Source organism: Capra hircus, chromosome 1, assembly GCF_001704415.2.
Source record: "Capra hircus breed San Clemente chromosome 1, ASM170441v1, whole genome shotgun sequence".
NCBI classification, from domain to species: domain Eukaryota; kingdom Metazoa; phylum Chordata; class Mammalia; order Artiodactyla; family Bovidae; genus Capra; species Capra hircus.
Genome location: NC_030808.1, coordinates 44,385,715 through 44,398,282, shown reverse-complemented (window position 1 = coordinate 44,398,282; position 12,568 = coordinate 44,385,715). Strand labels below are relative to the sequence as shown.

Genomic DNA, 12,568 nt, shown 5'->3' with positions numbered 1-12,568 from the left:
ATATATCCATAGTATTTAGATATTAAAAACGGAAACAACAAATATTTATTAAATAAATGGTGAGCCCCTAGATACCTAAAAGATCATGCTGAAAACCTAATTCTCAGAGAAGCTTTAGCTGCACAATTTCACAATAATTTGCTTTGACTTACAAGGGTGAAGATAAGCCTCAATTCATCATCTAATGAGTTACAAAGTTTATCTGAGCCACCAGGGAAGTATAAAGTATGTAAATGACACTATATCGTATGTAAGTGACAGGTTCTACACTTTAAAGTATGTAAGTGACAGGTACTACACTTTACAGTCAGTTGTACATTTAATCCTCATGTCATTATTATGAAGAAAGTTCTGGTATTATCACCCCTATCTGCACAGATGGAGAAACCAGAGTGGAAATGATCTTGCTGGAGATCATGAAGAAAATATGTTCTGGAGATAAAACCTGAGTACCCAGGTAAGTCTGATTGGTAAGCGCAGGACTGCACTGGAGTTTTCCTTCTATTTCTGATTTAAAGAATGATCATCAGGTAGATAAGGATCATTACTTGTGAAGAAAACCATTAAATGACAGAGCCAGGTTTCAGCAATACGTGAACCGTGAACTTCCAGATGTTCAAGCTGGATTTAGAAAAGGCAGAGGAATCAGAAATCAAATTGCCAACATCTGCTGGATCATGGAAAAAGCAAGAGAGTTCCAGAAAAACACCTATTTCTACTTTATTGACTATGCCAAAGCCTTTGACTATGTGGATCACAACAAACTGTAGAAAATTTCAAGAGATGGGAATACCAGACCACCTGACCTGCCTCTTGAGAAATCTGTATGCAGGTCAGGAAGCAACAGTTAGAACTGGACATGGAACAACAGACTGGTTCCAAATAGGAAAAGGAGTATGTCAAGGCTGTATACTGTCACCCTGCTTATTTAACGTTATACGCAGAGTACATCATGAGAAACACTGGGCTAGAGGAAGCACAAGCTGGAATCAAGATTGCTGGGAGAAATATCAATAACCTCAGATATGCAGATGACACCACCCTTATGGCAGAAAGTGGAGAATTAATCTTGATGAGAGTGAAAGAGGAGAGTGAAAAAGTTGACTTAAAGCTCAACATTCAGAAAACTAAGATCATGGCATCTAGTCCCATCAATTCATGGCAAATAGATGGGGAAACAATGGAAACAGTGGCTGACTTTATTTTGGGGGGGCTCCAAAATCACTGCAAATGGTGACTGCAGCCATGAAATTAAAAGACACTTACTCCTTGGAAGGAAAGTTATGACCAACCTAGACAGCATATTCAAAAGCAGAGACATTACTTTGCCAATGAAGGTCTATCTAGTCAAGGCTATGGTTTTTCCAGTAGTCATGTATGGATGTGAGACTTGGACTATAAAGAAAGCTGAGTGCCAAAGAATTGATGCTTTTGAACTGTGGTGTTGGAGAAGACTCTTGAGAGTCTCTTGGACTGCAAGGAGATCCAACTAGTCCATCCTAAAGGAGATCAGTCCTGGGTGTTCATTGGAAGGACTGATGCTGAAGCTGAACTTTGGCCAATACTTTGGCCACCTGATGTGAAGAGCTGACTCATTTGAGAAGACCCTGATGCTGGAAAAGATTGAAGGCAGGAGGAGAAGGGGACGACAGAGGATGAGATGGTTGGATGGCATCACCGACTTGACTGACGTGGGTTTGAGTGAACTCTGGGAATTGGAGATGGACAGGGAAGCCTGGTGTACTGCAGTCCATGGGGTCACAAAGAGTCAGACACGACTGAGCATCTGAACTGAACTGAATGCAGATGATACAAAATACAGAAAATACATAAAAGACTTATTGCCCAAATATTTCCAAAGAAGAACAGAATGAATTTACCCTCACTATTCTCCTGGGACAAACTAATTGGGAGAGTCCGAGAATCAACTCACTTTAAAGCCCAAGTTAGTCACAGGACTCAGAATTATCTCTGTTGATATTTAAGCAGAAGTAGAAAATCGTCATTAAGTGATATCAAGTTCCAGCTGCGGAGGGAGAAGTCTGAATTCAGCAAGGAGACCACCAGAACTCCTGACTAGTTTAACTATGCAGGTCTGCTGCTGTGATTTCATTAACCTCACAACAATACGCTTCCTCATTGTACGTGTTTGAAATATTTTGACTCCATTTCTGTTACAGGTAGAATTTAGACGTTAATCATCATTTTTGAGCATTCATCCAAATCTGGTGACATGTTCTACATACACACTTACATCCACAGAAGAATTGATGCTGCTCCTTGAACCTGAGGTGCTAGCAATCCAATGGCCGTATCCGTTTTCTGGTCCATCCACATTGATGTCTGCCAGGTGCTGCTGCAGTGCTTAGAGATAAAGAGGAAAAAGGAAAAAAGAGTCCTGATATATCAACCCCCCTTAGCAGTATGATAAAGATGTCAGAGAAGACTTAGCAACTGAACAACAACAGAAGCTGAATGAAAAAGATCCAAGGGCATAATCACAGGTATTTCTTTCACAGCACCTTTGTAAAGAATAAAAGATGCCAGGCTACAGAAAGCTTTCTTTTCCCTCCTCTTCCTTCTAAAGCCCTCTCTCTACACACATATAACTTTTCTTAATTGACCCAAAGGGTGACAGTAACCATATACACAGATTTGATGTCTTCCTCTTTGGAAAGCAATCTTTCAAGTATTAATAAATAATTTTAGCAACATTTTAATGATATAAAGGATTAATGGAAAACCCATGATGGCTTTTGTTTACTATAAGGAGACATCAGTTAATCCTTCCAATAATAAAGGAGCAGTCTTAGGCATTAACTGCTGTGGAAAGAGAGATTATTCTTGGAAAAGAAATAATTCACAGTTTAAAAAATTTTCCTAAAACCTAGCCTATCTGTGCTATATAAAATAATGCTTTTCAGACACTTTTGAAAACAATAACCAAGTTTTGTGCTATGCTGTCAGAATTTCCAATAAATAACACTAGGACTTAGGCCAACACTTGCTTAACACCTGTACTTATTAAAATAAGCCCTTTTTAATATCACTCTGGGTATGAGCTTTAAGGGCTGTCAGTTATCAGGCCATGATACAAATTATCTCCATGACAGGAGATAAAAATTCTTGCTAATATCAGCAAAGACCAAGTTGAAATAAACCCTCACCTATCGAAACTTCTAATTTATAACATAAGACCACATTAAGTCAGAACTTAAGCCTGATAAGACTCTTTATGATTCAAACTCAGGATTCTACTGCCTCCAACAAATATTAATTTGATTTTACTATTAATTTTCCTAGTAATTACAGATTCCATATTTTTATATCTCTTTTACTAATGAAAGGCTATCTTTTAATTAAAATACATCTGACAAGCAACACTGTGTAAGTTTAAGGTACAAAATGTTGATCAGATACATTTATATACTGCAGCAACAGGTGCGCCTCTGTCATGCCACACAGTTACCATTTCTTTTTTTGTGGAGGGAATAATTAAGATCTAGATTCTTTGCACAAGTTTGGGGATTATAATACAATATTGTTGTCCACATTCACTATATTATGCATTAAGTACTCCAGGACTTATTTACCTACTAGTTGCAAGTCTTAAGTAACAGAATTTGTTAAAAAAAAAAAAGTCTCTATTTAGAATCTTACCATCCTGACCTACTTCTTTATAAATTCTCAAATATTTGCTGTAGTGACTCTGTCATTTTTCTATCCTGAATTACCAGATTATCTGCAGCTGAAAACATCATCTTATTTCTCATTCCATTCAGTCAACGTTTTTCATCAGCTAATACTCTCAAGTAATTAAAAGATGAGAACAAAACAAAAAAGCAAATAGTAAGAAGAGTTTACAGTGAAAAATACCCCTCCTACTCTTGTCTCCCAGTCTTATCTACCCCTCCTTCTCCATAAAAACAAATCATGTGGGCAGTTTTTCACCCATCTTTACAAAAACATTTTCTACAAATTCAAGCTAATTGTATTTGTATTTACAAATACAAGCCCCAATTAGCTTGAATTTGTAAAAATGTTTTTGTAAAGATGGGTGGCTCAGACAGTAAAGAATCCACCTGCAATGCAGGAGACCTGGGATGGATCCCTGGCTTGGGAAGATCCCCTGGAGGAGGGCATGGCAACGCACTCCAGTATTCTGACCTGAAGAATCCCATGGACAGAGGAACATGGTGGGCTACAGTCCATGGGGTCGCAAAGAGTCAGACACAACTGAGCAACTAAACACAGCACAAGTTAAAGACATCCATTTTAACAGTCTTCTCAATATTTTGTCATTGCAACTGCCTACTATATTTGTCTTTATCTATCTGTCCTGCTGGCCTTGCCTTTTCCAAAAACAGTGAATGACTGAAAAGAAAGTGTACCCAATAACTAATTTGGTCACTCCAAATCAGCTCCAGTGATCATATAATTTCCTCTGAAAAGTAGGGTCAAAGGAATTAATAAATTAAAATCTTACCCATAAATCCTCCACTGGCAATGCTCACGTATTCTTTGTTTTTCTAAAGTGGAAAATAAAATTTAAATTACTTCAAAATGCAATTCAATTAAAATTTCTTATAGTTCTATAAGCATTGACAAATGTAATAAAAGGCTATATACTAAATTTCTGGATTTTTTTTTACATTTTAGACTTTGGCACAGAGACATACATACATTTATCTTGTATACTGTAAGATCTGGGGCTTGCACAGGAACAAGTGGACAACTTCGTGGCTACTGATGAGACTGTACTACAGTCCCAACGGTGCAAGAAGTCAAACCAAAATCAGTTACACTGTATTTTCCAATGTAATGAAAATGTTTTAAAAGCTTTCAAAAATATTTTGGGTTCTTTATTAAAAAGGAAATACAAAAGCAAGTAACACAGCTAATTATGAACAAATGACAGAATGTCAACATTTTACAAACTATTAAAAATTAATGAATCTAAGTAATGATAAAGACACAAGAAAGGTATCTGGGCAGTATTTACTGCCTGAGGAAGTACACACTATCCAAGACTTCCTGTCCCCCCACCCTCCAAAGTCATCTAACAAGACTCTAGGTCCAATCACCAGCTTACGGGAAATACCAGGGATAGAACCAAATAAACACCACTATGTGAATGCAATCAGCAAAATCCAGATTGTGGGTTTTTCCAAACAAATAGATGCAAGGAAAAAGAAACTGGAAACAGAGCCAATAAAGAGACTTAAAAGATATTAACCAAGTGCAATGTCTTGTTTTAGATCTTAAGAAAATTAGGAAACTTGAATACTTATTAGATTTTTTATAATCAAGTGTATTATATCTTTATAAAGAATTTACAGTTCAATTCTCCCTACTTTTGAATTTGTTTGAAAATTTCCACGTTAAAAATTGGGGAGGGGGAGGGATTTCTAAATCCACATCAAGAACTCAAATTATTAAAAGAAGTCCACAATATTCCAAATTCTTGCCATCTGACATCCTTTATAATAAATAGCTTGTTTCAGAGCATTTTTAGAATAGCTCAATTAAATTTGTAAGTAAAATGAATTTGAGTCCCTATTTCTGTTATTCTGTTTAAAGTACTAAAATATCTTTACTCCAGTAAAGCATAAAATTATCGTATAATCCCTCTCCCAAATACTTTGTTCCCTTTCTGATTTTGTGTTTCAAGGACTGTCCTTTCAACTAATTTTCTCAAACCAGATTCCCATTGAAGTGGATACAAATTGAGTGGCCTGTTTCTCCTGTCTTCCTGTTTTCATAGTTCAGAGTCACACAAAATGAGGACTTTAATATATAAAGTCCAAGGAATAACTAATAAACAACTATTTTTATAAAGAAAGAGCTGTCACTGAGTGAGGCTTTGTAGAAAAGGTAGATGGACAGGGTGCATGAAATCAGTGATACAAATTAGTTGTGCTAAAGACAATACAGGAACACAAAAAGGAAAGGTGGTTAAGTGTCACAGACATATACATGTATATTTATTCGAACTACATAGCAACTGTAAAAAGTATTAAGGCATGAATAAGCACAGAGAACAAACAAAAGAATAATCCAGAAATGGACCCTGATGCATTGAAGAATTTAGTCTATTAAAGAGGTAGTATTTCTAATTGATAGCACAACTGGTTAGCTATCTGGGGAATTTCTTTTTTAAATTCCTACCTCATTTTTTACAGAAAAATACTTCTAGATGGTCCAGAAGATTTAAACATTAAAAATGTATCATAAAAGCACGTGAGAAAAAAATGAGGGAGAAGACTTCTTGGCAAGACACAAAACCAATAGAGTTTTTTTTTTTTTTTTTTTTTTTTAAAGATAAATTTAACAAGGTAGACAACAGCACAAAATTGCCTAGGAGAATTTCTTAAAGGTGACAGCAAAAACCAAGGGAAAACTGAAGTAATCTGTCAGCATACCTGTAAAAAGTGTGCAAGGACCATGTTCATATACATGTCTTCTTCCTCTCTGCCACTGCCCATGAAGCAGAGGTGCTCCCCACCAGCGATGGAGCCGGACTCAATGGACTGCTTCTGTGCTTCCAGCAGGGATTTCACAGACTGTGCAAACTCAGATGGATTCTGGAGCATCTGGACAATTAAAATAATTTAATGTGGCAAGCCTGTGTTTTTTATACATCTGCAAAACTTGAAATATTTTCCCAGCGGGCTGGGGAGAGAACAATGTTTATATTCCCACTATGAAAATTTAAAAAAAAAAGGGGGGGCTCTTCTTTTTTGAGCTGTGCTACACAGCTTGTGGGATCTTAGTTATCTTACCAGAGACTGAACGAACCCAGGCCCTCTGCAGTGAAAGCTCTTAAGTCTTAAAATAGCCAGGGAATTCCTAAAATAAAGGCTCTTATAAGTAAAATCCCTGGGATAAAAGAAATGTGTATTAAATGCATCCAAAATACATCAGAAAACAAAAGTTGACAATTCATGGAAAGATTAAATTATGCAAAGAAAATACCAGGAAAAAAAAAGTTTTTGCTGTTTGTTTCCTAAATTTCAGTGTTTTCAGGGTATGATGACAAGAAAAGTTTAACAATGAATGGAAGGATCCATGACAAAAACAATTCATTGAAACAAGCTATATTTTTTAGTCTCCACTTACATGGCAAACCATGTTATTTCTTAGAGGACAGTTAGAAATAGTGGAAGCACTTATCAGTAACTATTCTAGGTACTAGAGATATGATGATGAAAAAGTTCATTTCTTACCCTCAAGAAAATAAGCATGCCAATAAATACAAAAATTTGTTAAAACTGTTTTAATAAAAAGCACAGTGAAAATCCAAAAGAAAAATGCACAAACCACAGAAAAGCACTTTATTTTAAAAAAAATACAAATTAACCGCACACTCAAAAACATATGTGCAACATCACTAGTAATGACTACTGCTTTCCATTCACCATTCTTGTAAGATAGAAAATTAGTGACGTCCAATAATGCTTATGGTATAAAACAATCATTCTCACAGTTGTAAAGTATAAGTTGATACAGCCTTTTTAAAGGGCAATATGGCAGACTCTAGTAACAATTCTATATGCCCACATTCTATATGCCCACATTCTATAGTCTATATGCTATAACTCTTACCCCAACAATTGTACTTCCAGTAGTGTATTTTACCGAAATATTTGCACAAGTCCACAAATGTTAACTACATTAACTACATGTTAACTACAGCATTGTTTTATTACAAGAAAATTGAAAACATTCTAAATGTACATCAATCAGGTGATAAATTATGGTATATCTATACCATGGATCACTATACAGCCATTAAAACGAATGTACTAAAATGAAAAGATCTCCCAAGAAACTGTTAAGTGAAAAACCAAGTGGACAAAAAAAAGTGAATAAGAAATATGTAAATGTAAGTTAAAGGGCTGGATGATTAAACAAGCTGACAATAATTGTTAACTCTGGAGATACTCTTTGAGCTTTTTAAGAATAATCAAAGTTATTCACAAATGACTTGAATAATAAGCATAAAAGATGGACTATCTAGGTCCTCCTGGGCTTCCCAGGTGGCTTAGAGGTAAAAGCCTGTCTGCCAAGCAGGAGACATGGGTTTGATTTCTGGGTAGGGAAGATTCCCTGGAGAAGGAAATGGCAACTGGCTCCAGCATTCTTGCCTGGAAAATCCCAGGGAAGGATAAGCCTGGCACGTTATCATCCATGGGGTCACAAAAGAGTCGGACATGACTTAGTGACTAAACAACAACACATCAAAGTCCTCAAAGATGAATGAAGGATGAGAAAGGCACAGACTTTACATTCAGGATGCAAACAAGCTAGAATCGCCTTCTTCACCTATAGCACCCCAAACCCTCTGGGTTGTTTTACTTCCATTTTCAATGAGCTTCCTCCTGACGCCACTTAGACCTTTCCACATGCCCTTTCAACCTCAGCGTCAACTTTTTCAGGTAAGTCAGGGACAAAGTTACTCCTCTTATTGTCTTCCCCATTCCTGAGGCTCTAAAAACCCCAGGAGGGCTTAAATGATGTCAGTCCCAGTCTTACCAAATGCTCTAAGCATCTCTGACAATAATTATCTACTTCATCTATTCCTTCAATTCAATCCTAGGACAGTAATTTTAACAACTGAGGCCCTATATGCCAGAGACCACCCTTATTACATATTACTTTATTTTATGCACAGTTCAGTTCAGTTCAGTCGCTCAGTCGTGTCCGACTCTTTGCGACCCCATGAATCGCAGCACACCAGTCTTCCCTGTCCATCACCAACTCCCGGAGTTCACTCAAACTCATGTCCATCGAGTCAGCGATGCCATTCAGCCATCTCATCCTCTGTCGTCCCCTTCTCCTCCTGCCCCCAATCCCTCCCAGCATCAGAGTCTTTTCCAATGAGTCAACTCTTCACATGAGGTGGCCAAAGTATTGGAGTTTCAGCTTTAGCATCAGTCCTTCCAAAGAACACCCAGGACTGATCTCCTTTAGGATGGACTGGTTAGATTTCCTTGCAGTCCAAGGGACTCTCAAGCCTTCTCCAACACCACAGTTCAAAAGCATCAATTCTTCGGCACTCAGCTTTCTTCACAGTCCAACTCTCACATCCATACATGACTACTGGAAAAACCATAGCCTTGACTAGATGGACCTTTGCTGGCAAAGTAATGTCTCTGCTTTTGAATATGCTATCTAGGTTGGTCATAACTTTCCTTCCAAGGAGTGTCTTTTAATTTCATGGCTGCAGTCAGCATCTGCAGTGATTTTAGAGCCCAAAAAAATGAAGTCTGACACTGTTTCCCCATCTATTTACCATGAACTGATAGGACCAGGTGCCATGACCTTAGTTTTTTGAATGTTGAGCTTTAAGTCAACTTTTTCACTCTCCTCTTTCACTTTCATCAAGAGGCTTTTTAGTTCTTCACTGTCTGCCATAAGGGTGGTGTCATCTGCATATCTGAGGTTATTGATATTTCTCGATACAAGGAGGCTTACGGTAAAAACTTTTAGACTACCCAATCATAATAAGAGCTAATGTTCATAGAGTACTTACTAAGTGCAAGGCACTATGCTGAGTGCTGTATCAGGCAGCTCACAGTGAGTTTAGAATTTACTGACATAACAATGGTAAGCAACAGTAAACCATACCTAACAGTGCTCTCATCTACCCTTTATGATGCCAAGGGGGCGTCCGTGGTTAGAAGGAAACCTGAGAGCTACCCTTGTATAAGGGCAGAGACTCCCTCTTTAAGCAGAAAGAAAAACATCCCCAAATCTGGTACATGTATATTTATTCATGGATTAAAGAAAAAAATCCATTTTTCCCATATTTTTTAAAATTTTAATCACATTTATACTAACCAGATCTGAATCTAGATGGAAAGCAGTTGATAAATGCCCAGCATTATACTGTTCTGCAGGACGGCAATCCACCACAAAGAACCGGACTCCTTCCTAAAAGGGAAACATTTGACATAATAAAATATGCCAGGAGGAGCACATTTTACACAATATAATATTAACAATTAACCAAAAGGGGGGGAACAAATGGATTAAAAAATGGACCTCACATATAGTTAGGATGTCCTATACAGTACAGACTCAAGAAAATATCCTCAAGATCTTAAAAGAGTTATATTTATTTTAAACAGTAGTTAAAACAGTTAGTGTTAAAACATATAGCAGGAAGAATGTTAGTTTGGGCTATTAAACTAATTTGAATTTAATAACTTAATGTGCATCATGTTAAACACTTTCAAAAACACTATACATATATATAAACACAGAGGTAAATACAATTTCTATTTCTGAAAATAAACCCACCAACTTATCAACAATGTAATTCACATAAGTATTAAATAAATGTCTTTTGGGGTGACAGCAGGTTCTCCAATGCCAGTCTGAACTGGAGTTCACATGGGTCTCTAAACTGGATTACAAGGTATTTTTTTAATAATGGTTCTAATTAGGAAACCACACAAAATGCTTGTTTTAAAGATATCTATTGTAAAAGGCCTATCTTCCCATGTTCTTTCCTCTTCTCTCCATCTTTGACATACATCCCACCTTTCAAATATACACATGTAATTAACTGCTGCACTATTAGCAATAAAGAACTTATACTGAAAAAACTGCTCATCAGATTTTCATAAATACAATAGAGAAAAAATTATGGTATATCTTCAATTCTCCTTTGTAAATGCCTTTTGGCATTAAACCATGTAATCGATTATCTGTATGCCGCCGCTGCTGCTGCTGCTGAGTCGCTTCAGTCGTGTCCAACTCTGTGCGACCCTACAGTCAGCAGCCCACCAAGCTCCCCCGTCCCTGGGATTCTCCAGGCAAGAACACTGGAGTGGGTTGCCATTGCCTTCTCCAAATTATCTGTATAAGTATCTAGAATTTAACTATGAAATAGTAAATTCACCCTTTCAAGTACTTATATAACATTCAGTTGCCCTGTTAAAGTATGAAATAAGATTTGGCAATTTACAAAAACTAGTGTCAAAAATAATTAGTTGTTTGAGAAATAAAATAACAGACAAGCTGGCAGTTTAAAAATGAGCATATGGACAGAAGATTTAATATATTAATCACTCAAAAAAGGCAAAACAACTATATTGTTACAGTAAATTAATTTTGTGATAATCAACAAACACAGAGGAGACATTGATTCCTTGCATTTAAAGGGGATCATCCTCTAACAAACAGTGGGGTTTTTTAACTTACCCCTTGAAGCTGATTTGCCTGAAGGATCTCTGACACTGAGATGGCCAGGCAAAGAGCCTGACTCAGATCCGCATCGTCATCCTTAATTCCCAACAAAGTACTGCCAAACAGATGGTGATTATCCTGTGTGAAGAGGAATTTTTAAAACTTTATGAAGAAAAAAAATAAAATCAAGCTTCCCTCCTAAAACTATTCTCAACAGACCAAGATAAAAGGTAAAATAATTATATAACATCTTTGAGTCATGTGATTTAACTTACTGTATCAAATCTTCTAGGCTAAAAGCTACAAAAAGGCTAGAAACAAAGCCCGTGTTTGAGTTCACACAAAATGGAAGAGTAAGAAAAAAATAACACATTCTACCACAGCTATTTTCTATACTATCACATACATTTAAATAGCAAATTTTTAAATGGTTACTCACATTTTATGCTTTAATATTGAATAAAAATTAAAATATGGCATAAATTATGTAATATGCTGCTAATAAAACCTGCTCTAATTAGCAATTGCTAGTGCAATTTATTTACTATGTCTGAAGAATAAAAACTATTCTCTTAAAAGGCTGGAAAGAAAAGGATAAGACTTCTTTTTCATCTAGTATCATAACCACTACCTCGCCATCTAACTTAGTCAACAGTGTTGGGAACGGAGGTAATCCACATAAGGCAATTATTAAAATAACTGAAATTAGTCCTGAGAAACAAATTTCTTTTATAATTAGTTTTGAGGGAAATGTTCTTAAAAAGTTTCTATCATCTGCCTCCTGGACACACTATACTGAACATTATTTAATCTCATCTTAATATCTCAGGGACATGGTAACTTCCAACTAACAATCATGATGGTAGAATGCCTTAAAAATAAAAAAAAAGACAATAATATTCTCATGAGCACTTGAGGTCACAAATAGTTTACAAATGGTAATTCCGTGCCGCCTCCATTACTAGCTGTAGAATCTAGAGTTTTAGTTTCTAGACGTTCACAGCACTTGGACTTCTAATCTGATGTCATTTCTCTTGCAAGTTCTTGACTGATCTGAGAAAGGTTCAGGTCTCCATGGAGCTTAAGTGACCCTTTTTTGTGTAAAAGACAGCCCAGCATCATTAAAAGTTGGAGTTTTAACTTTAACTCCAGATAAAGAAGGCAGAATGATACCTCCTCAATCAGATTTCTATAACACAATTTTTAAAGTAAGGAAGCATTAATTTAAGAAATACCTTATAGTCAATTTCTTCATGATCAGAAGTAATAATCAGAGGAGAGGTAAAATGGCTCCTAGCATATTTGGATACTATCTTTTCAAAAATGTCTATTCCTCTACTAGGGAGAATATTTATAATGAAAAAAATCACAC

At 36.4% G+C, this 12,568-nt stretch overlaps 1 protein-coding gene across 2 annotated transcripts in view; it reads right to left on the bottom strand.

Annotated features, from left to right (window-relative positions):
- TBC1D23 (TBC1 domain family member 23) overlaps positions 1-12,568 on the bottom strand; it is a 56,001-nt gene that overhangs the window by 13,183 nt on the left and 30,250 nt on the right. For both annotated transcript variants that reach the window (XM_005674837.3, XM_018058802.1), the window contains exons 9-13: positions 11,212-11,334; positions 9,844-9,936; positions 6,423-6,593; positions 4,487-4,529; positions 2,255-2,364 (exon numbers count right to left, since the gene is read on the bottom strand). In XM_005674837.3, the coding sequence (XP_005674894.2) occupies positions 2,255-2,364; positions 4,487-4,529; positions 6,423-6,593; positions 9,844-9,936; positions 11,212-11,334 (540 nt within the window). The remainder of the gene's footprint in view (positions 1-2,254; positions 2,365-4,486; positions 4,530-6,422; positions 6,594-9,843; positions 9,937-11,211; positions 11,335-12,568) is intronic.